The sequence below is a fragment of the Equus caballus genome, chromosome 25 (assembly GCF_041296265.1).
Source record: "Equus caballus isolate H_3958 breed thoroughbred chromosome 25, TB-T2T, whole genome shotgun sequence".
In the NCBI taxonomy this organism is placed as follows: Eukaryota; Metazoa; Chordata; class Mammalia; order Perissodactyla; family Equidae; genus Equus; species Equus caballus.
In genome coordinates this window covers 27,937,740-27,964,010 of record NC_091708.1, presented here as the reverse complement: position 1 = coordinate 27,964,010, position 26,271 = coordinate 27,937,740, and the positions used below count along the sequence as shown (strand labels likewise).

Below are 26,271 nucleotides of genomic sequence, written 5' to 3'. Positions count from 1 at the left end.
GGTGGTTGAATCACGTGGAGCCACACATCCCCTGTGCAGCGGAGCTAGGACGGTAGCCCAGAGCCAGCTTCCAGCTCCGGAAGCAGCCCTGCCTTGCAGCCTAAAGAGGAAAGCTTATCTCTCTGTTTTCCTCCCAGACCTGGACGCACCCAAGGACCTTCGGGTTTCTGAAACTGCGGACACCAGCCTGACTCTGGTGTGGAGAACTCCATCGGCCAAGTTTGACCATTACCGCCTCAACTACAGCCTTCCCTCCGGCCAGCCAGTGGAGGTGCGGCTTCCCAAAGCCACCACCTCCTACGTCCTGAGAGGTCTGGAACCTGGACAGGAATACCCCATCCTCCTCACCTCAGAGAAGGGCAGACACAAGAGCAAGCCTGCACGTGTAACGGCATCCACAGGTGAGGCCAGCCTCTGAGCTCCCTGCAGACCCTTTGTTGACTCTGAGGCCTGCGGACCCGTCAGCCAGGTTGTCTTCATCTGAGAAAACCAGTTGGAAAGACATATGACTTTCTCTACTCATGAATCCTCTCAATTCTCCTCTGAAAGAGCTACTCACTCTTCTTTTCCTCTTGTCAACTGATCCAGTGAATTTCTCTTGCTGGGCAATCGATAGTGATTTTGAAATATTTCTTCCTAGAAGAACTCAAAGCATCAGACTGTGTTTGTCTTTGTTTTCTTTTTTTAAATGTTCTGCCTTTCACAGAGCCTTTTAAATTGTTTCTTGTTCTTTTTCCCCCTCTTGAGCCTAACAATTAATTTACTTTGCATTTTATTTCTTTTCAAGATGACCAAGAAGTTGGTAGTAATGCTTTGGTGATTTCCCATTAAATGATTTTATTCCAGGTCTTTTGCTTTCCTCTAAGGTTGTCAGAAAAGTTGCATATGGTCCTTGGAACTTCTACAGAGCCCTTCTCATCTTCTCTTTTCTCTTAGTCATTAAGAGGCGGACTTCGTTTTTCCATGACAGCTTAATCCTGACCTCGAGTCTCCCTTCAAGCCCAATGATTCTGTTCTAGATACCTGCTGCCATGTTTCCTCAATAGCTAAATCAAAAAAAAAAATCAGAAAAAAAATCAGTTCTTCCTACATGAACAATATGCACATTTTCATTTTGGCCCCCAAATATTCAAGAGATATAGGTGGAAAATGTTAATGCTTCACAGTTTGACAAGTAATAGTCTTTAGTTTCAATTTAACTCATGAGTATTTGTTGAGAACCCACTGAATGCATTGTAATGTGCTGACCTTTGAGGGGAAAGTCGATCACGTACTTAGCACTGTTATTTTGACTCGTGTGCTCCTGCTCACAATCCTTGGGAAAGACTCAATGTTCAGAATGTTAGATGAAAGTTAATCAAGGAAACAGAATGATTGGGGAAATCAGGAGCAGCCAGAGAACGTGTCATGGCAGCAATGTTACTCCAGCTGACTCTGGATATGCAGAAAAGGAGTTGTAATGATGGGCAAATTTGGAAATGCCTCGAAGAGTCTTTGTCATTTATGAATACCTTCACCTGCATATAGCAGAAATCTCAAGTAACAGTCACTTAAGCAAGGTGGAAGTTGGTTTCCTCTCTCATCGAATACATCTGAGGTTAGGTGGTTCAGGGATGGCACAGCATTTCCAAATTATCAGGGACTCAGGCTCCTTCTGTCTTTTTGTCCCACCATTCTTAGTCCTTGACTTCCACTCTCAAAGTCACCTCCATGTCACAATATGGCTGCTGCAGTACAGCCTTCACATCTGTGTTCTAGGCAGCATGAAGGAGGAAAAACTGAAACCAAAAAGGAGTACCTCCTAGATGAGTCTTTCTGGAAACCTCACTAATGACTTCTGCTCACATTTCAATGGCCACTCCTAGCTATAAGTAAGTCTAGGAAAGGTAGTCTTCTGGCTGAGCACATTGCTGCCCACATAAAGTTGTGGTTTTTTGAAAGGAAGAGAGAGAGAAAGGATATTTGATAGACAAAGAGCAGCCTCTTCAGAGTCAGAAGTGAGCTCAGGTGGTCAATTCTATTGACTGCATGGCCTGCTTCCCACCCAGCTATGAGATGATCATCAAGGATGCTCTGGAGGGGTAGCTTAGTCATAGGTGAGGGAGGGCAGAAGAGGACCAGGAAGAAATAAATCTATGGTAGAGATCTGAATGTTTCAGCTTTATAAACGTGAGCTTGTTGTAAGGTATCAAGGGACAACAAATGAATGAGAAAAACAAAAGAGAGGGAATTTGTCCCCCTTCCCCGTCTCCTTCTCCCTCCCCCTCCTCCTCCCCCTTTTCCCCCCACCCTCCTCCTGCCCCTCCCTATTCTCCCCCTCCCCCCCTTCTCCCCCTCCCCCTCCTCCTCCTCCAGCTTCTTCTTCTTTTCTCTCTCTCTCCCTTTTCACTTTCCCTTCAATTTGACAAATGCTGTATCAGAGAGCCCCCCATCTCCACACAATCATTTTACCCTCTGGCTATAGCCCGGTTATCTCTTGTCTCCAGTAAGGAAGCCCCAGGCCTCAGCAGCTCAAGGAGATGAAAGCGAACCACAAACTGGAATTACTTAGTCTCTGACTGAGAGCCCAGTTTTGGCATCTCAATGGCTCAGTGGTTTTGTTGCCCCAGCCAGGCCTCCTTAAAGCTGTTTCAAAGACATCGCGTTGTATATTTAAAGACTTTCTTCATTACAGGAAAAATGTGCAAAGTCCCTTTCAGTGACTCTTCCCCATTGCCTCCAGAATATTTCTCTCTATGGCTTTCTCCATAGAACTATTTTACTTTATTAAAAGTGGGGTGGACGTTTCTTTCCTTCTCCTGAATTCTCTTTCCACGTCTCCTACATTTCCTCAGTCAATAGTATATACAGCCATGCTTCATGCTAAGTTCTGGGGATACTAGATCAATTAAGACAGATCTGTGCTTCCAAGGAATTCGCTTTCTGGTAAACAGACTGACAGACCCCAACACAGGTCTCCGCTCGCTATAATTGGCTGTGCAGAGGGCGCAATGAGAGCACAGGATGCCTCTGGGCATCAAGAAAGTCTTAAAACAGGAGAAAGCTTTTGGACAGACACATAAGAGGCAAACAGGAGTGTGTTATGGAATATGTGAAGAGGGGGCAGTCCAGGCACCTGGCCTGGGTAAACACATGGGAAGAAAAGAGAAACAGGAAATGTGAGCGCTCTTGGGAGAATGCACCATGTGGCTATGAGTCCTAAAATGTCAAAGGACTCTAGGTTCAAACCTCAGAAGAACAGGACTCCCAGTTCTGCATCACGAGATTCTTAATAGCAGAAGTCTGCAAAGTGCCACTCGTTGTCTGTGGGTTTTATGGAGAAGATGCAGAATTGGCTGCCCCAAAGCGTTTTTCCCATGGAATTCCAGGGATCTAGCCATGGAATTGAGCCAAAGTACAAGTCTTTTCCTTGGTGTGGCATCAAATTAAAAGTGTGCATGACCTAGCTGCCCATCACATCTGAAATAAAAGCCAAGGCCCTACACAGACTACACGGCCCTACAGAATCTGGCCCTTCCCAGCTCTCTGACCTAGCTCCCACCACTTGTCCCCTTGCTCATTTCACCATGATCCCTCTAGCCTCCTCACTGTTTCTCAAGTATGCCAGGCCTGGTCCTGCCTTGGGACCTTTGCACATGCTATTCCTGCTTCCTAGATACCACTCTTCTCCAAGTACTTCACATGACATCTCCCTCATTTCACTCAGCCCAAGGGATGTCTCAAAAGACTTCTCTGGCCACCAATCTAAAATGATGCCCCCACCCTGATTTACCCCTTCATGCTGCTCCAGAGTTCCTCATTGCCACTTCTCTGGCCTGATATTATTCAGTAGCTGGCTTATTTATCTATGGCCTGCCTCTCACTACCCATCAACATGTAAGGACTCTGTCTCCTTTATCCAGGGCCTCATCCACAGTGCATCTCCAGTGCTTTGAACATAGCCAAGCACATGACAAGTGCTTCATGAGCATTTGGGGACCCCAGCCACTCCAAGGCTGTATTTCCATTGTATCCTCTGGCCTTTTCCTTCCACCTCTGCATTAATGACCCAAATTCTCTCCCTTAAGGATTAAGGGAAGGGAAGTCACTCTCTTGGGGTCTTCGATTAAGCTTACTCTGGATAGAAAAAGAAGGAAAGAAGGAAGGGAGGGAGGGAGAAAGCGTAGGAAGGATAAAGAAAGGAAAGAGAGAAAGGAAGGAAAGAGAGTAGGAACTATTTCTGTTAGCAGTGAACAAAATTAGTGTGTGCCAGTATCTCCCCCTTCTCGACCCCCTGTGTTTGTACTCTGATGAACTCAACGAAACCTTCCTTAAAGTGGAGGCCATGAATTTGCTGTGGGAGTAATGGACACAAAGCAGGGAGGATGTGTAGAAATACAAGGCCAAGCATCCTTCCAAACCAGCATGGGACTCAACAGTGATCCGCCAGGAATTCTCATGGGTTTGGGAAGCAGAAAGGTGGAAGTTTGTTTTTAGCCACAGCTACAAGTAATAAGAACCTTCTTCTCTGATTTACCTTTCTTTTTCTCAAGGAGCAAACTGAAATTTATTCAAATATTTATCCATCCAACAAATATTTATTTCATACCTGCTAATGGGTCTGGCTATGCTGGTATACAGAACAGAAAGATACATCCTGCCTCTCAAGCAATGATGCACATTGCGATGAGAAAGAGAGAACCAGAACCAAAATTATAAGAATGCAACTAGCCTGTTTTGGGGGGGGAGCTACAGGAGAACAGGGGCAAATAGCCATTCCAGACCTGAGCAAAGAGAATGAAGGGTGTCAGAGAGGCCCTTGGGGAAGAGGCTTGGCTGAGCCCTGAAAAAGGAAAAGTGGCTGGGTGAGTGCAGGAGGGAGTAATGACATTTTTAGCAGGAGGAACAGCATGTGAGAAGCTCAAAGACAGGAGAAACTTTATATTAGTGAAATACAAGTTGTACAGTTCTGCTGTATGAGGGAGCGGGAGAAAAACAGGTTGTGAGGTTAGAGACGTCATCGCGACCATCCTCAGAGGGCAGTGATTATCATGCTAATGGGCTTGGGCTTCATACTTGGAAGTGTTAGAGTCATTGAAAAGTTTTAAGGCAGGCAAGGCTTTTAATTTCAATTACCTTAACTTTACAAGATGAGATCAAAGCAATTTAAGCTACGCTTTGGGGTCCTTTGCTTGAATTTGACTATCCCTCTGCTGTGGGAAAATCACTCTCTCTCATCAGTGAGCACTAAAAGTGGATTCCTCATGAGCCGGCACTTGGTCCTTCCTGTCTACAAGGTGGTGGAAATCTAAAGATTTAAAGTTGGCACAGCCAGAAATTCCTCCAGGCCAGCTGGTCAACCCACCATGAGCACAGAAACGGGATTTCGAAATTCTGATTTCCCAGGCCCACTGACATTGTTCAGAGGGTAGCTGCCAGTGCACAGCTGTAAGAAAAAGACAATAGCCTTTTCATAAAGAAATGCCAAGAAATTCAGTGTGGAACTATACAACGGAAACGCTGGGCTTCTGGGGCAGGAAGCCCACAAGCGTGTCCTTGGCTGTTGAGATGTAAAGTCTGCGTTTATGTGGAACCTCTTGGTCCTCACCTCAACTATCGTCTGCTGTATTGTATTCCTATTATTCCTTCTCTTTTCATAATTCCTATCCTTCCCCCTTTAATTTATCTACTGATTTTTTTTCCTTGGAGGTATACCTTTTACTTATCTGACTAGCATTTGTTTAATGAAGCGGTTTGGGTGGGGCAGCAATCACCCACTACAGAAACCATCACAGCACTGCTCACTAAGTATAAACTGATGCTTTTTCTTTATTTGCCTCCCCCCAAGAGTGGAAAAATAGCCAAAATTTTGGATGGAAGGATCATCACCATGATTATTACTATTTACTGAGCGACACAACATTATATGAAAATTACTCTGTCAACTCTATGACCAGATGATACAGGATGTGAGGGATGTTGTATAATACTATCAGGGGCATATAAAAAAGCTGATTCAGGGGCCAACCTGGTGCTCAGTGGTTAAGTTCTCACGTTCTGCTTCCATGGCCCGGGGTTCGCTGTTTCAGATCCCAGCTGAGAACATGGCATCACTTGTCAAGCCATGCTGTGGTAGGCGTCCTACATATAAAGTAGAGGAAGATGGGCACGGATGTTAACTCAGCGCCAGTCTTCCTCAGCAAAAAGAGGAGGATTGGCGGCAAATGTTAGCTCAGGGCTAATCTTCCTCAAATTAAAAAAAAAAAGCTGATTCAAAGAGCAAAGATGGTTCTCAACAGAAAGAGACGTTCCAATGTGGATCCCCTCCCCTCCTCTCTCCATCTTTACTGCAACAGCTTAATAGACAATCCGTCATCACCTCCTCTCTGCCCCAGTTAACTCTCCTTGCATCTTTTACAACCTGGCACCTGAAATTTCTTTCATGGAAAAAAAATATGTTTTATGTCAGAATAAGAGAGATAACTTAAAAGGCGGTTACGTGGAGAGGAAAGACAGTGAATTTAATTCGTATAAAAGGGAAAGTCACCAATGTCAGCTAAGTTCCTGACAAGCAGTTTTGACAGTAGGAGGAAAAAAACAGGAAAGTGGGATAAGACAGGGAGTCTATGGGCCTTAGGATCAATTTCCTTTACTTGACAGATTTTCTTCAATTGGCTTTTGTCCTGCATCTCTTGATGCACGAGGACTGCTGGAATGTTTGAAAAGGACACGCTCTTGAGTTTAGTTGTGTTTAAATCCCAAAGTCAAGGAGACAATTGTTATATCTGGAGCACTGCTCCTGGCCTCACAAAGGCCAGGGGTTTAAGAATGCCTGATTCTCCCTTTCTTTCCCCAAAACTAGATACATCACTTTGAGTTTTGGGTCCTCTCTTTCTCATTGAGACCATGTTTGTATCGTTAAAAACTGCTATGGGGCTTTGGGTGTGAGATTTAGGACGTGAATTTGGGTTAAATGAACTACACAGAAAGTATTCAAGATCAGCTATCACAAACGTTTTCTGTAAAGGGCCAGGCAGTAGATATTTTAGACTTTCCAGGCCATATGGTTTCTGTCACAACTACTCCACTGTGCCTTAGCAGCCCAAAAGCTGCCATCAATAATAGGTAAATGAACAAGCATGGCTGTGTTCCTATAAAACTTTATCTATGACACAAAAATTTGAATTTCAGATATTTTCCTATGTCATGAATTATTCTTGTTTAGATTTTTTCCCCAAGCATTTAAAATTATAAAAGCTGTTGTTAGCTCAGCTAAGCTCGTTACCAAAATAGGCAGCAGGCCAGATTTGACCCTCAGATCATATTTTTCTGAACCCTGTTCTAGAACAAATAGGATTTGAAGGAGTGTATGCTTTGCCGATATGAAGCAATTAGGAAGGAACGTTCCCCAGAACTTAGAAAAGTCTGAATTAAATAAATTCTTGGAAAGAAACATTGTCCCCTCTGAAAGATATCTTCAGTCCAATTATAAGCTAAGATTTTCAAATGAGAAGCCTGCTTTAATGGACACATAGGGCTCATTTAAAATTAGCAGCCAATGTGAGGCATGAAAAGAAAAACAATTTGTTATTTTAAATAAACTCAAGACGGTTCTTCCTCTGTTGTTTACAAGATCCGTTTCCAGAGAAAATCCCTTCTTCCTAGGTCATGCAAAGTCCACTTAAGCTCAGCCCTCGCCAAGTGATCACCTTGAAGGCATGTTCAGACAAGTGTTTTGACGGTACTTTGCGCATTTAAGAGATGAATGAAGATGGCGCACTCGATTTTAATTGAGCTCAATAAGCTCTGTCTCTCCCAGCGCCAGTGTTTCTTTTTGTCCAATAAGGGACAGTTTTGCAAAGACCCATCGCCTTCCTTAGTTCAGCCTTGCTTGTACTGTGTAATTTATGCCTGATCCTTCTGAAGTGGTTTATATAAACTGATTTGAGCCCCGGAAACTGACAAAAATCCCAACATAAAGAGACCATAACACAGACCTTCCAGAGGACACTGAGAAAGCATGAGAAAGAAGGGGATCTAAGAGAAGCCAATTTTCTCAAAATACCGAAGGCTCGACAGCTCAGACCAAGAATGAGGAGAATAGCCCAAGGCTGTTCCTCATGATCTCATCTTTACGATGACAGACACTTTCCAAAATGGAAACTGAAGCCCAGAGCATTACGAACATAGACATGTGGGGTTTTCTAAATCCACAGGACACTGGTCAATAGGAAAATACCTTTTCCAAAAGACAAATCCAAATACGCAATATGGCGAAATCAGGCTTCTATTGATTTTTCAGTCGGTGTGTTTTGGCAACAGCACCACTGGGGGATGCGGTGAGTGAAACATGGCACTCAGGCCCCCGTGGTCCTTTAGCACTGGCAGCCAGTTTGCCATTTCTGGGCTCCCAGAAGGAAAGTGTTTTGAGGAATGGTTTAACTGACCCCGTCTCTGTCATTATTCAGACCACACCCCTGAACTGGAAAACCTCACGGTGACCAAGGTTGGCTGGGATGGCCTCAAACTCAACTGGACCACAGCTGACCAGGCCTATGAGCACTTTGTCATACAGGTGCAGGAGGTCAACAGGGTGGAGGCGGCTCAGAACCTCACGGTGCCCGGCAGCCTGAGGGCAGTGGAAGTCCCGGGCCTCAAGGCCGCCACCCCTTATAGAGTTACCATCTACGGGGTGATCCGGGGCCATAGAACACCAGTGCTGTCTGCTGAGGCCTCCACAGGTACCTCTTACCTTTCTTTCTAGCTTCTGTTTTTTTCTCCTAACAGGAAACTGCCCGAAGATAATCAGACACAGCTCACTTTTGAATGGACTCATTTGGCCCCAAGTTATAGCCGCTATGGTGTGTAATAATGGGAAGCCATCAGGCTACGCAGCTCCACAGGCAGTTTTCACGCTGCACCCCACGTGAGCAAGGCCCTTTGGAGTTCTGCAGAGCCCAGCCTGGGGACTGTATACATAGCCCCAATGGCGGCAACATTTAGCTTCACCAACAGGCTCACCCCTGGCATTATACTCAAAAGGAAAAAAATCAACCCCCAAATTAATTTCCTTCTCTACTGGAGGTTAAGGCAATTCCTTAATGAAATAAGATAAATATTTTCCTATATCTCACCCTCTTTGCTCTATTTCTCAAATTCAGGAAGGCTGCATGTTTATCTAAAGAAAGTCACATTTTTTTAAGTAATGTAAAGCCTGTTCTTGTGTTAAAGATGCCCTGGGTCTGGGTGCGTGAATTGATCATTAAACTCGTTCTTTGTCCTTCTCCAGGGGAAAGTCCCAATTTGGGAGAGGTCACGGTGTCCAAGCTGGGCTGGGATGCCCTCAAGCTCAACTGGACCGCTCCGGAAGGAGCCTATGAACAGTTTCTCATTCAAGTGCAGGAGACTGACAGAGTAGAGGCAGCCCAGAACCTCACAGTCCCAGGAGGACTGAGGTCCGTGGACTTGCCTGGGCTCAAAGCATCCACTCGTTATAGCATCACCATCCGCGGGGTCACTCGAGACTTCAGCACAGCCCCTCTGTCTGTTGAAGTCTTGACAGGTATATTGCACTAGTTCACTAATCTGCTTCCCCCCATTGTCACTACTCAGGGGGGATCAAAGCTCTTCCCTCTCTAAACTGGGTTCATCCCCTAGCACCTTGGGAGAATACCGGTAGATCACCCCTGTGTCCATCCAAATGTCACATCCCTTATTTGGCCAAGTCCTAGACATGGCATGGTAGCCAATTCCATGGAAAATTCCACCTATTCTTCCTTGACAAAAGTGAGAGGTGACTTTTCTTTCAAAGCAAGTTTCAGACATAATATCTAAGAAGTTGGAAAGCACAATTTGCAAATGGAAAAAAGAATTGGTCTGAGCTCATTTTAAGAATACACCAAAGGACTCCCCAAAGCCCCATTTGTATGTCAAGAATGGAGGTTATGAACAATTCCTAGAACTAGGCTTTCATTCCCAAAGGTTGAATAGAAAAACCCTGGCTTTAGTGCCAACAATGAGAGTGTGCTCACTACCCGCCATAAATCACGCATCTGTAATCAACACTAACCAGACAACTCATCCCATCCTTGGCCAAGACGCCACCTCACCTGAATCCCAGCATGCATGCAATCGCCTTTTTTAGTAACTCAGCAACTCTGTGTCCTTATGCAGAGGAGGTTCCAGATCTGGGAAACCTCACAGTGACCGAGGTTAGCTGGGATGCCCTCAGACTGGACTGGACCACCCCAGATGAGATCTATGAGCAGTTTGTCATTGAGGTCCAAGAGGCTGACCAGGCCAAAGAAGCTCACAGTCTCACAGTTCCTGGCAGCCTGCGCTCCGTGGAAATCCCAGACCTCAGGGCTGGGACCCCTTACACAGTCACCCTGCACGGCGAGGTCAGGGGCCGCCGCACTCGACCCCTTGCTGTCGAGGTCATGACAGGTATATGACCCTCCTCCCACACCAGGGAAGTACTTGAGCCAGTCTGTCTTTGGAGTAGAGAAAGTTCTCTACATGGCAGCGCTCTATCTCAATGTTGCAGGCACGCAGCTTGAACACTGGCTCTAAGTGAGGAATGTCTGGGTTGGAATTCCACCTCACTGGCTGAATATTCTTGGGTGTGTCATTTGGCATCTCTGAGCCTTCTTTACTCATCTTCCAATCAGAGATCATACCCCAGCTCAGAACACTGTCATGAGCAGTAAACGAGATGGTGAATGCAAGTGGTTAGCAAATCGCCCAGCCTATAGTACATATTGAACCGCTGACAGCTAAATTGATCAGATAGCAACACGTCGTAACAAAAATAGCATCAACAGGTGGGCTGTGGCACAAGCATCAGGTTAGAGCTTTCTACAGAAATCTTATCATGAGTGGCCTCACTAATCGCCATCCAACTTGTAGTCAAATTTCCACAGAATAACCTTTGAAATGAATTAGTCATCTGCTGAAAGTATCCAAGTCACTCTCCCCTTAACGGACACTCAAGGCAAGGACGCTGCCAAGAAAGGACAGCCACATTTGACTTCAATGTTTTGCATTCCATTTGGGGAGGAAAAACAATTCATCTCAATTTGTCCTCTGAAAATATGCTGCTCCATCTGTGATAGAAAACTGTGCTGTTCATGAGGTTTCTAGAAAGAGCTTTAAAGGAGGCTGTGAGCAAATGGGCCAGAATTTTGGTAATAGGGTTTTTATGCTGGGCCCTAAGCCCATACCTTCTCCACATATCCTCTATTTTTATAATGCCTCCCACAAACCTAATTCAGACAAATTGTTTTGCTCCTTGTATACACCAAATAAATTTGGTCCTTGCTAGAAACTACACATAGTTCCAAAAATAGGAAAGGTTTCTTTGTAGTTCACCTAAATTGGCCAGATTATTGTTGTCCTGTGTTTCCTGGAATATCTTCAAGAGCAAATGGGGACATTGAGACATATGTGATCTGGATGCAAGATGCTAATGGTCTACATCTGTAGTTTTTGAACTTCTGTTTTTAGCAGCTCCTTTTTAGAACTCCTTTTGCACATGAAATCTTACAGGGAACTCCACTAAATGACAGAAATGAACAGCATTTCGTGGTGAGCTGAGGAAGGAGGGGGCTGCCTGCACCCACGTCCCCAGCCCAGTTCTTCCACGAAAGCACTAAGTGAAACATGGTCTGCATCCAGCTCCTCTGAAAGGCTGGCTTGCCCAGACTCTCACAGGGCACCGAACCCTGGGATGCCTGAGAACAAGTCCCTCACACCTTTTCTGGCTAAAATCTCTGCAGATATTTTCTTCTCTAATTTCAAATCCATGGCCACTTCAGCCTTAAAAAGAGAGTCTGAAAGACTGCATTTAACCCTGCGCAGCATTCCTCTAAGCAGTGGGTTTTTCCATGTCTAGAAGCCAAACTTTCTAAATCAGCAATAATAACTACTTTAAATTTCCTTCCTGCGTTGTAGAAAAATAAATAGTGGGCCCTGCTCTGCACCATTTATTGAGCAAAACATAATCACTTTTAATTAAAAGTGGGCACTTGCCTCATGCAAATGGCCTTGCTCCGTGATGCAGCCATCCTTCATTCAGACACAAAGTACTGGCAGAAGATGGGGGAGGGAAAGAATCAAGCCAAGGATCTGGTATAAAACCTTTAAGCCGAGAAAAGTCCAGAGATAAAACATCGGGCTTGTGCCAATCTGAGACAGCATATGCTTTATAAATGCAGTCAGAGAGCATGCAGCCAGCAGTGAGATGACCTCTCCGATGTCAAGTAACCAAATGGAGCAGGTAATTCTCTCCAATATGATGGAGAAGTTACAAGGGCAAACATCTCAACAGGGATATATATGTTAGGCTGCCACTTATCAGGCACTCACTATGTGTCAGGTATGATGCTCAGAGGTTTATAAATAGTATTGTTCCATCATCACGCAATCCAATGAAATGGTGCTGTCAGCTTTTAAAGGGAGGAGAGTGAGGCTCACAGATGAGCTGGGTGACATGCCCAAGATTACACAGCTAGCAAATATCAGGGTTGGAATTCTAACTAAGACCCAGCTGCTTCCCAAGCCTGCATTTTGAACCAGTCCTACTCCCTTACTCTGACCCACGATCCCACGTTTTCCAGTTGCCCTTTGCGTTCTGGCCGTGCATGCTCAGAGACTTCCCGGTGGGTTGTGCAGTGATCCTGATGGCACTGCCATTTCAAGGATGAACAATGCAGATGTTGCCTTTCCGATCATTTTCAATTCTTGGGGAAAGCTGTGGCCAGGTTACCGCAGTTCAAACTGGAAATTTCCAGAGACCAAGAATGACACACACACGCACGCACAATTCTCTCGCCCCTTTCTTTCTTCCCTAGAGGTGGGCTGTGGGACTTTTGGTTTCCTCGTTTTTGGTTTGCAGAACTGACCAGTACCTCTCTGTCCTTCTTCAGAGGAGCTCCCTGAGCTGGGAGACTTAGTCGTGACCGAGGCTGGCTGGGATGGCCTCAAACTCAACTGGACCGCAGCTGACCAGGCCTATGAGCTCTTTGTCATACAGGTGCAGGAGGTCAACAGGGTGGAGGCGGCTCAGAACCTCACGGTGCCCGGCAGCCTGAGGGCAGTGGAAGTCCCGGGCCTCAAGGCTGCCACCCCTTATAGAGTTACCATCTATGGGGTGATCCGGGGCTATAAAACACCAGTGCTGTCTGCTGAGGCCTCCACAGGTACCTTCTTCTCCCTGTCAATTCTCTCCCCCAGGGTTCCCTGCTTTCTCTCCAAGAGATTGTAAGGGGAGTCAGCTTCTCTCCACATCAGAATCCCTTCCTTGCTCCCCTTAGCTGCTGGCTGTGCATGCTCAAACACCTCCCTATGGGCTGTGCCTTGGTCCAGATGCCTTTGCCATCTCGAGAATGAAGGATGAAGATGTTGCCTTTTCTGACCTCCAGCCTCCAGCCTCTCCCAGACTTTACCGGCCCCATCCTACAACTTTATCCCTTTTGAATGATGGCTTTCTGTTTCAGAAGACACAGTCTGATGGTTTTAATTCTCTTCTCCAGGGCTTGGATATAACTACAAGCTGACCCTTCCCATGTGTGCATTCTGGTGGAGCACAGATTATTTACTTTAGAGAGTCTTTTTTGCTAGTTGGAAAATGGTGCTTCACTATCCCAAATCCCTCATGGGCACTGTGGTTCTTGCATTTAAAAGAAATGTTTTAATTTAAATGTTTCTTTAAAAGGCACTGAGTATAATAAGAGAATTGAATTACCCTCCTCCGGGCAATTCTCTCAGATACTGAGTCATTGTTAGAACATCAAATTAGCTAGACCAGAAATGAAAAAAAAATCACACAATTATGATGGAGACAGGAGCAAAGAAAAAGCCATTCATTAGTGGAAGTACACACAGCAGCATTTGAAGCAAGAATGTCCTAGGCTACGAATGTCGAAGATCTGATGCCCTTTTCGCTCTCTTCATCCAGAGTTGCTCCCTGGAGTGTTGGCCTTTGGATGGCACACTCCCAGCCCAGACCCAGGAGGGTACATTATAGTTTGCTCATGATTCTGCCCCAGTGCCAAGGCAGCCAGTGTTTCCCCCTGAGCCAGCTAAAGTGAGCAGCCTTCCCCAGTGCTGTTTTCCATTGCTCATCTTCCTATGTGCCTCCATTGGTTTGAAGCTCAGTAGAGGCTGTGTTGTTTGCTTTTGCATATATTGGCCCCATTTTTAGATAATTATTGCAACTAAACATTCATGTAAACCTGTCTATCCTGGTTGGTTCTAGCAAAAGCATAGCTTCCTATTTTAGCCTCAATCATTTCAGTAACTCTTGCTGAGATAAACGTACAGCATACGCTCCGCTGCGTGAGTGGTGACCCCAGAATGCCTAAAAATTGCAGCTGAGGCTCGATGCACCCAGGGCTTTTTCACTTGACACCCACAAACCATCCCTTCCCAGTAGGCAGAGAAATCATTTGCCACTTGTGATCTTTTCTGTAGATCTTGTGGCTTGGGTGTTTTTAGTGTTTTTATGTGCTTTTTTCCTTTTTAATGATAGCAATATTCTTGCTTCTGATGAGTTGGTCTGTGGGGGGAAGGGCCCTAATTCCATCTAATCTATGTTTCACCAAATCTGTTGAGATGGGAAGGCCTTCTTCCTTGCTAGAGAGACAGCACTAGTTTTTCACAGCTTGCTTCTGCCTGCTCTCTGCATGTTTTCATCCTGTTGCTCAGAAAAACACTGTAGGACCGTCTCCAAGATAAAAGGTTATTTCTTGGCTGAATAGGGTTCCCTGACTGCCTTGTCTTGGCTCAGCTCAATACTAGCCTTCTTGGCCCACATAGAAGCAATTAAGAGAGGACAAGCTATTTTAGCAGAATATGAAAATGGCTGGCCCTTGTCAGAAATACGACAAAAATACCGAGAATGACACTGACAAGTCACCACTTCCCTTTAAGTCACAAAATCAGAAGCTTCAAGGTACCACCTTGGGAGGATAATTCCGTCAGAATTATTTAGTCTTCATTTGAATAGATGGGAGTTCCCTCAAAGCAAAGGATGACTGCAGGAGGAAGCCAAGTAATGTCGGTCTCCTGAGTACAATTCAAGAGACTGGAAGCTGCCAGCACTCATATCTTTTGACTGATGGCCAGCATCCCCGAAGTGGGGCTCCTGGAAGCATCTGGACTCAGGCACAGTTCCTGCTGCCATCCTTCAGCACGTCTTCTCACACGCAGGATCTCAACCAGCCTGACTATGTGTGGCAGCTCCAGAGCAGGGAAATCTAACTACCCTGCCTTCCTTTTTCTATTCTTCTTTTAACAAACCCCCTTTTTCTCTCCCATTGGCACTGACTGGTAACACTGCTTCATTTCGCCATAACCCTGAACTATTAGATCTTTCTGCTCAGCTATGGTCCTATTAATAACCTCAATCTTAAAACACAAGCCAACCGATTAACTGAAATTTCTTTGTTTCTTCTCTCCTACCCCTCCTTTTTCAGCCGGAGAACCTGAAATTGGAAACTTAAATGTTTCCGCCATAACTCCTGAGAGCTTCAATCTCTCCTGGACAGCTACTGATGGGGCCTTCGAGACCTTTACCATTGAAATTATTGATTCCAATAGGTTCCTGGAGACGATGGAATATAACGTCTCTGGTGCTGAACGAACTGCCCACATCTCAGGGCTCCGCCCTAGTAACGATTTTATTATCTACCTCTCGGGACTTGCTCCCAGCATCCGGACCAAAACCATCAGTGCCACAGCCACCACAGGTATATGTGCATTCTCCCACTTCTAACACCCTTTCTCCAGAGTCTTCTTTACAGGATGAAGCCACTCCTCGCCCATTGAAGCGCAAGCCACAGTGCGTTAACTCTTCCGTGATGCTAGGCTGGAGCCTCTTTAACGTAACTCTCTTCCAGCAGCAGCCCAATTGGTGGACTTCCATTAAGCCCTTTGCCTGATTTATCACTGACCAGGACATATTTGCAGCATAAAATATAGTTTGGTCTAGATTGTCATATAGAATCTGCAGGAAAGAATTCTCCCCTTCAGTAACTGAAAAGCCATATTGAGCATTGTCCTTGATTTAGAAAGATGTCAAAGAGGTCTTAAAAACTTTATTTTGTGTTATCCTAGTGTCTTTGTCTTCCTAGTGCCTTTGGCTTCCTAATACCCAAATAGCCCAATGATTTAGTGAAATTGTGTTAGTGATGTTATTTTTTTTTTCAACTGGGACAGTGATGAGAAAGAGCAGGCATTACTCATCAGAGGAATACAGGAGGAAGCCCTGCCATCCGGATCACCCCAATTCCAACGCCACTTCTAGGAGAAAAGACCACAACATGACCAGAACAGTGAATGGTAGATGGCAAAAGTAAAAGTAAAATAGTTGTGTTTAAACAAAGAGCTTGGTTAGTGAAAGCATAAATTACTCGCACTTTAAATTCATGGTCTCTGTGACATACATACTAAGGGAGATGCTCTGTGGTCTGCAGCAAAAAAGAGCTCTCTGTGAATTTAGAAAAGAGAGGCTTCGCTGTTCCAAACAGCATTCTTAGCACATTTAGGACAATGCCTTCTTTTGACAGATAAAGTAAGACATCACAAACGGAAAAAAAAGTTACTTGTGCAATAAACACAGGAGAATTTCTTCTTATAGTGCACCATCTCATATTCTGGAGAATTCAAGAAAACAGTTGACATGGTAGTATCAAAATTACCCATCATTTCAGTCATGCATGATTGAGAGATAATCTGTCCTCATTCTACATGAGACTACAAATTGTTGTCAGGGTGGTCCACAGAAAAGGCAGAGAGCCAGCATTAGCTCCTTCTCGTCTCAGCCATATTAAAGTGTGCCAAATTAGTCCACCATATATATTTGTTTCTCATGGCTCAAATTGGTTTTCAACAAAGGACAAGTTCCTTTACCAGAGGGTAAAGTCTAAAACTTTACAGATTTAGTCTTATGTGTTTTGATGTTGACCTTATAATAGTATTTTACATTGACACGCTTTCATATTTTTTTCTTCTTGCTTTAGTAGCCGAACCTCTCCTTAGCCACCTCACTGTCACAAACGTGACCTGGGGCAGTGTGTCCATCTCGTGGGAAGCTCAGGAGTCTGCCTTAGATAGCTTTCTTATAGAAGTTAGGAATTCTGACCACCCCCAGGAGACGGTGGTACATTCTGTGCCTGCAGCATCTCGCAGCTCAGTCATCACCAACCTCAAAGCATCTTCTAATTACACTGCCCACCTTCATGGGCTGATTGGCGGGCAGCGTGCTCAGACCCTGATGGTCCAAGCAACCACAGGTATTTCCCATGATGAGTTCTTCACTCTTCATTGATCTTTCTCTGAGGAACATTCCAAAAGGTCACCCGCTACCATTTTTCATCCTCCTAGTTCCTCTGCATCCTTCTCAAATTTGATAGGGCCACTCAAATCAGAGTTTTAAAACTTTAAATACTCTCACCCCAAATTAAGGAAGTTCAATGTCAACCTCCTTTTCCTAAATATCCATTCACATCTGGAGTTGCTCTGCTTGTTTGTATAGAGTTAACCTGACTTACTTTGGTTGAATTTCTAAACCATCCTTTCATTTGATCTTGAGTAATCATTTCCATTTCCACCCATTATCATCTGCCTGTGGTCTTTCTAATCAAAGTTTGCCTGCGTCATATTCAAAGAGGTCTATGCATGCCATTTTTGCTTCCTTGGTCAGGATGTTCTACATTCTCTTTCTCTCCACCAAGATTTGAAAAGTGATGCCAGTAGCATGCAGAGAAATGATCCTAAAACACACCCCAAGAACCACATGAGAGGACCCAGTGGTCTCATCTTGTTCTGGAGATTTTTTTTTTTTTTGCTTGCATTCCCTACAAACAGACTGCTCTTTTTGACATTGACTCTATCAAGCATGTTTTGTCAACCACTGATGTCTGTCACAACATGTCGGGGTCTTCCTTTCCTCCATCATCTTGTCCAAATCTTGGTGCGTGTGGTGAACATTCAGAGCACTAAATTTTTGAAAATGTCTATCTTTCCTGGGAGCAGAACAGCGTGTCAAGGAATTGTGTCAAAAGCTTAGAAGTGATGAGAGAAAAATGCCCCTAGCTTGCATGGAACACTGACCGCCCCTAAGTACCATTCTCTTTCTGAGTTCTTTCTTGCATCTCACTTTTCAGCTTGGTTGAACCTTTTGGGAGACAGCTGGAGGTAAAGCTGACCTTGAGGACCTTGGTCTTATTCTGCCTGGTGAAGGTGTTGGCACTGCCAGTCTCTGTCTGGTAGCATGAGAAAAATCCTAACATGCATTCTTAATTCAGGAGATTGCTTCCACAACAAAATAGAGGGCAAACAGAGTCCCATTATTACTTTGGTGAGGTAATTTGCCAATGCTGTGGCTGAAAATGATCGCATCATTAGCTTCTCAAACTAATTGCTAAGTAGGAACTCCTTTGCCATTACCTACAGCTATGTTCTGCTTCTGAGCCAGATCCTTTTTGTCCTTAGAGGTTTAATGGCATTGAGTATGCTGTGTGGTTGTCCAGTTAAAGTTTATCCTTCTTTCCTCCAAATGCTGGAGTTCCAGCAAGACAACTCCCAAGTCCCTGGAAGTAATAGTTTGCTTCCTCACAACCCTAAATCCCGGTCCTAGTACCTCAGTCTTCCAGGACTGTTGCCTCTCTCTAAAATACAGTCTGAGTTGAACTTATTTTAATGTTCGTATTATTTGATAAATGCACATTTAGGAGGCCAGACCATGCACATGCCCATTGAAACTAATAGTACAGGCCCCCCACATTAAAAAGGAATTGCTCTTATCACTAATTGTCTAGACTTTAAGGGACAAGAGAAACTTAACCTCATCGGAACCATCCATCTTTCCAAATTATCCAATAAGAGAATTTTCCTAATCAGAAAATGCAATGCCTAACTTCAGGCTTTCCTTTACCTTTTGCATGCACCAGGCATTTGTTAATGAAAGCCATTTTCACCTTGACAGTATTTAGGCTGAGAGGTAGGTTTTCCCATGGTGGGTAAATACTATGGAGAATTTCTCTTGTATGGATGTCAGCCTTTAATGTCTACAATCCAAATAGATCAAAAGAAGACTAAATAAGGAAACTGCAAAGTAGCATTTTCTAAGGCATGCTCAGTGGAACACCAGCTCCTTGAGATGTTCGAAGGATATTCCTTAGAAAAGGTGCCCATTGATCCATAAGTCAATGAAATGCTGGGCTAAACTAAATTAAATAGGTTTCTTTACAGAACTAGCATTTCAGAGCCTGCTAGCATGCTTTGTGAATCTCTAGGGTAAGATATAATATTCAGTGTTTCACCATGAAGCTGTCTTTTCTTGGAACATCTGACTCAGCACTCCACTACAAACCTTCGAAAATACAGCCTAAATACTCTTTACTTTAATCCTACCTACCACTCTAATGGCTTGTCCACTTTTCTTCATACTTAGCTAGCAAATGGTCATGACTATAGTTAAAAAGAAAACAAATTCACCTCTGCAGATAAAGCAGTATAATCTCTAGGAATATACTCAATGCAGGTGTAGACACAGCCTAATATACTACCTTTCTGCAAATGTTTGGAGGGATTGATACTTTCATGTTCTGTGGCTACATTCTGGAAAAGTCCACAGCTTCTTATAATAATATCTCTCTTTTTCTCTCTGCCCATGTTCCTTCTCCTTCAGAGCCAGAGCCACAGTTGGGCATACTAATCCTTAGCAATATTACTCCTGACAGCTTCAACGTGTCATGGACCACTCGAGCTGGGCCTTTTGCAAAGATTGTTATCAATGTTAGTGATTCTCAGTCGCTCCATGAGTCACAGCAATTCACAGTCTCAGGAGATGCACAGCATGCTCACGTCACCGGCTTGGTGGAGAACACTGGCTATGATGTTAGTGTGACAGGGACCACCTGGGCTGGGGACCCCAGCAGACCCCTCACTGCCTTTGTCGTGACAGGTACTCATTCAAAGGTTCTCACTTGTCTGTTTAGAATTCTGAGACGGGGTAAGGGGAAAAAGGTGATAGGCATTCTAAAGGGAAATTCAATCCTAAATACATTATTCACTCCTTATATAAACCTCCAAGTGAAAAGAGAGCAGAGACTACTGCAAAGAGGGGTCTTTCACAGCCACTCCTAGGAAATGGAGACAGTGTACTCAACAGTTGTATAAAGCTTCCTAGGATTTTCACACCCAGTTATATAGGCTGTCTGAGCCAGAGTTTGGAGATTCTGGCTAAAGAGTGAGTTCTAAGTTAACAAAGGCCTAGGGCAGGAATTTTGTCCATAAATCATGCTAGGTAAGGCAGTCCATAAACGACCTGTCCCAGAAATATAGTAATTTATCTTTTTCTTGTAAAAAATACTTCTTCTGAAAATTAACATCTACGACAGATGAAGCTTCAACCTAGGATAGCAGAGAAGTCCCAAGTTTAAAACCTTACCCATCCATTACACTTGACTTCTAACTTCTCCTTGAATTACATAAAGAAATGGTTTTCTATTTTCTCTCCTGAGATTATCCTAAATCAGTGGCAAAGGCTGCAAATGGTGTTGATTTACCAAATCTCTAGCCTGAAAAACCTCAGAAAATATTTAGAAGTCCCTTGCCTCCCACTAACGATAATTTTCAGGAGACTGACTTTGCTGTCTGATTCTCACATTAAACCAGGCCTCTCCCAGGGTCTAAATTGCTGTAAATAAGATATATTAATAAGTTCAATTAAATATTTGATTGGAGACAGCATGGAGTCCTAGAAGGCCAAGATTTTGAGATCAAGCCTGAGTGGTTTCTAACCCTCTCCCGTGTCTTTTTAGCTGTATAACCTTGTCTGGTTCTTAACTGCTCTGAACCCCAATTTTCTTATGTATGAAGAAAGGATACCCACAGGTACCTCTGGCAGCCTTGTCACAGGCATTAAGTGGATATGATGAAATTTAACTGCCTGGCATCCAGTAAGCATTTTACAGAGGCTGGGGCCTTTCTGCGGTCTTCCAACAGTATGAGGAAAGTGGTGTTCTTAAAAATAAGGAACAAGCCTAGATAGAAACAATAGACCTATGCAATCATGGCTTTTTGATTATTTTTAAGAGAACATTGGACGTGTTTTAATATGAGATCAAAAGTGTTTAGATTTCCTGTCTAGTTATGTAATGTGAACTCAATCATTCAGAGAGTCTTCAAATGCAGAACAAGGTAATTCCTTAGTGGAGCATTGGGGGAAGGGAGGAGGGAGCCAGGACTCGAGAATCTCTTTGCCCAGAAGGGGAGGAATGGCCAGCCGCAGATCCCATCAGGCCTTTACTTGTAGCCTCTTGCCTGATCCCCCACAGAACAAAGAGAAGAAAGGGATGCTGGGAGAGCTGATCTTGGGAATCCTGGATGCGGTTACAGCATTGTCTCCGCTAATCCTTGAAGCGAAAAGCTTCTGCGTTTTAAAAGAAGCATATTCAAAAAAGAGAAAAAAAAACTGAACATGAGAGACTGTAAATAACAAGCCCTTAATTGACTAATTAGCCTGAATGCACTCTTTTTCATTGGAATTCCTTTGCTTTGATGGCATGGAGGTGCAAAGAGGCCAGCTATCAAAGAGCAACTCCACTTCTCTAAACAAAACTCTGCAGCAGCATTTGAGACTCTTGTCTTGCAGACAAGGAAGCCTGTTTGCACAGTGTATGTGATTTCCTCTTTACCTTTGATAGAGTTATGGTTTGGGGAAGGTCTTTACATGGTAAAAAAAAAAAAAAGTCTCAAAATAAACACCAAGTGTTTCAAAATAAGTACAGGAAGTCCAAGCTACAACGAAAACTTAAATCTCTGCTTAGGGGATGAGGGCATTTGTTCACTTGTTCATTCAGTCACCAAACACTTCTTTTTAAAATATTTTTCTTTACATCCTGTGGATTAAACTCTGGGCATTGAGTAAGGTCGTTTATCTCTTTGGAAGTTTCCATTTAGCTGCAATGGAAAAGAAGGCTTTAAAGTCTATGCAGCTCCAGCAGTTTTGGCCGTGGAATTCCCAACCCCATGCCCCTCCGATAAAAAAGAAATACATTCACCATTAGTGTGTTTTGTCTTACTTGAGGGGAGATGCTGGACATTCCCCACTAATCCTGCTCATGTCTCAGAAATTGCCAGCACTGATGGGGTTGAATAATTAGACGTTGGCATAGGGTGTGGAAAGAACATTGCACTTGGAGTCAGATGCTCTGGGTTGTATCCCAGCTAGGTACCTAGTAGCTATGTGATGTTGGGTAAGCCATTTATCTCTCTGTTTCTTTAGATGTCATGGGGGTGAGAGAGCAGGTAGCTATATGTACTTTACGGTGTTGTTGTGAAGATTCCATAAGATAATGGACATAAAGCCTTGTCAATTGGGAAGTATTGACAGAAACTTAGCTGATATAAGCTCACATTTTTGGGGAATCCCGATGCATGGAAAGATCCCTTGGCACCTAAGAAATAAGAGTGCCTGAGATATAGATGTTTGGTTAATGAATGAACAAATGATGACGACAGAATTTACTAAAGATTCAGACCTGTCTTTAACTCCTAACTTTATCCAGGAAAATAAATAGCAAAAGAATCAGTAAATTCTTATGGCTCTTCCTGGGCCATAACCTTAACTTGTTAACTTTGATGCATGAAAAGTCTTACCTCTTCCCTTTATCTCAGCTTACGAGAATGTATGTCACTAATTGGTCTAATCAACAGGATTCAAAATGTGAACTAGAAGGAAATAGAAACATAAGAAGTGTAGCAAAAAGAAACATGTTTTCAAAAAAAAGAAAAAAGCTGTTTCCCTTCAAGACCAGAAGACAGTGGGAAGTAGAGAAAGTGGTCCAAACCCAACACAAGATATCCAATTTTATAGGGGAAAATTCATGGCCTTTGGAGTGAGACTCAGCTAAAAACCTTGCTCTATGACATGCTAGCTCTGTGGCTTTGGTCAAGTCAACCAATCCTGTGAAGCTCAATTTTCTTACCTGTATAATGGGAATAATATCTATCTCATAGGCTTGTTAAGAGATTTACACAAGATAATGTTGTTTGGCATCAAGTAAGCTCTTACTAAATATTCATTTCTGAGCCTATCACACATTTAATGATTGACTGGGTATCTATCAGCGTTCGTGGAGACTTGTGCTATCCCAGAAGAGTCAGTGCTGCTAACCTGAGTTATTTTCATCCCTCCCTTCTTTCAGAGGCCCTGCCCCTTCTGGAAAACCTAACCATTTCCGACATTAATCCCTACGGGTTCACAGTTTCCTGGATGGCATCGGAGAATGCCTTTGACAGCTTCCTAGTAACGGTGGTGGATTCTGGGAAGCTGCTGGATCCCCAGGAATTCACACTTTCAGGAACCCAGAGGAAGCTGGAGCTCAGAGGCCTCATAACTGGCATTGGCTATGAGGTTATGGTCTCTGGCTTCACCCAAGGGCACCAAACCAAGCCCTTGAGGGCTGAGATTGTTACAGGTATTTTGATTCAAGTGAGCCATTTTCTCCTCTTCCTGGTTCCCTTCCATGTAATTCATCTACCAGATCACCATGGTTTTAATATCCCTGTCCATGTTCTCTACTTAATCCATCGATGTGGCTTATTCTTTTATGTTCCCTTCAACACTTTCCCTTGTCTTATGTCTCTAATGAGCACGCCCTTCTCCCGCTCCAGAAATGAGAAGGTCGAAATGTTTCCACTTCGTGTCCCAAATCTTCTAGACCATGTCTTGTCCATTGCTCTTGTGTGCTTACTCCACATCACCCTCCCCTGTGTTCATCCTGGCTGGTCCTCAGCTAATTTCAGCCTTCTCAAAGGAAATATACCAAAGAGTATATTTCAAAAACTTATTTACAACCTTTGCCCTCTCAAAATCTCAACTGTGACCTGATAAACTTGCTGCGTGGGCTTGTCTTTGGAAAACCAACTGTGAATTTATTATATTGGTAAACACTAATATCATAGAGCTTCTCCAACACAGACTAAATCCATAATATTCTAAAGGCTAATAATTCCTAGAGAAAGGTAGCATTAACAACTTTAACCGTCAAAAATCTGTGTTTCCCAAAGTCTTTCTAGAGATTACTGGCTCCATAGAATATTCAAAGGTCCCACTTGGTGAAGAAGTTCCATGTTCAAATAAGTTTTGGAAATACTGAGTTACACATAGTTTGACAAGATCTTGGACCACAAGGCTTTGCAGAACGTCCTAATGTGCATGTGCCTCTTCAAGAGTGAATTACCCTGGCAGTATTTCCCAAACTTATTTGACAATGGATACCTTTTAAGGAAGAGGATCAAACAGGAATAGTATACTCTGAGTGCACTTTGGGAAACTCAGGTCAAAATTTACCTTGACTTTGAGTTTTGTCTAGTTAAGGCAATCCAAGATAATACCTTGAGTCCAAAGTATGTAGCACAAGAGGTTCCAAGCCTCAGTTCTGCCATCCGAGTACTCATCTAACGGTTAAAAAAAGCAAACAAGAAAGTCAAGAATAGGAGTCTTTTTTAGTAAAACAGCTCCCAAAAAAAGCAAAAAGACTATAACATTTACAGCAGTTTAAAAGCCATTTTTCTCAGGATCAAGGGAAATATAATCAGCAGTATCATCATGGGCAGCTCTACAGATCGTTAATGCTGGTTTATTTGTCTTTTCAAAAAGAAAAGAAAAAGGTCTCGCAGAGGATGGGCACTCAGCCACTGGAAGACAGAGAGCAAATGTAAACAAGTTACTGGCTTTGAACTTGTTTAATAATGCATGGGTGGGGCCAACGCTGAGTCCAGATGTGGATTTATAGAATTGCTTTTAGACAAAATTCACATATGCAAGCATCCACTTGGCTTATGTTGAATGTGTCAACTCCACCTTTCCCCTCTCCTCGACCTACTAGATTTGTTCGTGTTGAATAATTTTATTTTTGTATCTCAGGACACTTGTGTCTCTGAGAGCCAGGACATCACCACGTATTGATACTCCCACTGGAGAGAAGTTTGCACAGGCTGGTAAACGATGTTCTCTTTCCTCCCTCCACCATTTTCTCCCCCTCTAGAAGCCGAGCCGGAAGTTGACAACCTTCTGGTTTCAGATGCCACCCCAGACGGTTTCCGTCTGTCCTGGACAGCTGATGAAGGGGTCTTCGACAGTTTTGTTCTCAAAATCAGAGATACCAAAAAGCAGTCTGAGCCACTGGAAATAACCCTACTTGCCCCCGAACGTACCAGGGACATAACAGGTCTCAGAGAGGCCACTGAATACGAAATTGAACTCTATGGAATAAGCAATGGAAGGCGGTCCCAGCCAGTCAGTGCTATAGCAACAACAGGTACCGTACATAACCAGGAGAAACCAGAGAATAGTCACAAGCTTGGGGTCTTCTTCTCACAGGGCTGGGAAATTACAAGAGCTTCAGACGCAGACAGGCTTGCATTCAGATCTTGGCTCTTTTGATTGTAGACAGACGACAGACGATTTGGCTAAGTCTTTATGCAAAAAGAGTATGATACCATTTTCTGAATAGCATTGTGAGGATTAAAAGAGAGAATTCGTAGAAAGTTCGTAGTGGAGAGTCTGGCACATAGCAAGGACTCAGCAAATGAGAGCTATCCACGTTTTCAGTATTGTCGTTAACACATTGAATTTTGTAATTTCCAAAGACTTTCCTTCTACCTATTATCTCGTCATTTTTTATCCACAGATACACTTCTTTGTTCTTTGGTCAAACGTTCAAATTATATTAGGCAGGGATAATGGAAAAGTGGTACCTCCACCTATAAAAATCAATATTTATAAAATGCTATGTGTGAATAATCAGTACCATGATGGGGAAGGGAAAAAAGAGGAAGCTGGCAAGGTTAATAGGCTGTTCTTCATGAAGCTCACTAATTTTGTCCGATACTCATAGCAACTCTAAAAGGCACTAGAGGGAGAAATGAAAACCGTTTTCCACACTGAGTTGTTTCAAGGAAAAAGAGGAAGATGGTGAATAACATGACTCTTTAGAATAATAATACTAACATGACTCTTTAGAGGGAAAAGGAAAGACTTACAAGAGGTGGGGTGAATTCTCTCATGAAACTGAGGGAGCTGGAGAAACAGCATTCACTAGAGATGGCTGCTTCAAAAGGAACCAGAGGAAAGAATCACAAAATCACAGGGAGAGGTAAAAGGGATCTGAGAAATGATGCAGCCCAGCCTCTTCTGTTTGTGCATGAAGAATCAGAGGACCAGAAAGGTGAAGCGACTTGCCTAAGGTCACACAGCCAGACTTGGGGTAGAACCCG

The 26,271-nt window shown here is 43.6% G+C and overlaps 1 protein-coding gene across 6 annotated transcripts in view; it reads left to right on the top strand.

Annotated features, from left to right (window-relative positions):
* Positions 1-26,271, top strand: part of TNC (tenascin C) — a 91,029-nt gene that overhangs the window by 41,317 nt on the left and 23,441 nt on the right. The window contains exons 10-18 of one of the 6 annotated variants that reach the window (XM_023628743.2): positions 138-401; positions 8,448-8,720; positions 9,269-9,541; positions 10,153-10,425; positions 12,906-13,178; positions 15,456-15,728; positions 19,673-19,948; positions 23,196-23,468; positions 25,041-25,313. In XM_023628743.2, the coding sequence (XP_023484511.1) occupies positions 138-401; positions 8,448-8,720; positions 9,269-9,541; positions 10,153-10,425; positions 12,906-13,178; positions 15,456-15,728; positions 19,673-19,948; positions 23,196-23,468; positions 25,041-25,313 (2,451 nt within the window). The remainder of the gene's footprint in view (positions 1-137; positions 402-8,447; positions 8,721-9,268; positions 9,542-10,152; positions 10,426-12,905; positions 13,179-15,455; positions 15,729-19,672; positions 19,949-23,195; positions 23,469-25,040; positions 25,314-26,271) is intronic. The other 5 variants (XM_023628744.2, XM_023628745.2, XM_023628747.2 and 2 more) reach the window with 5 other exon arrangements.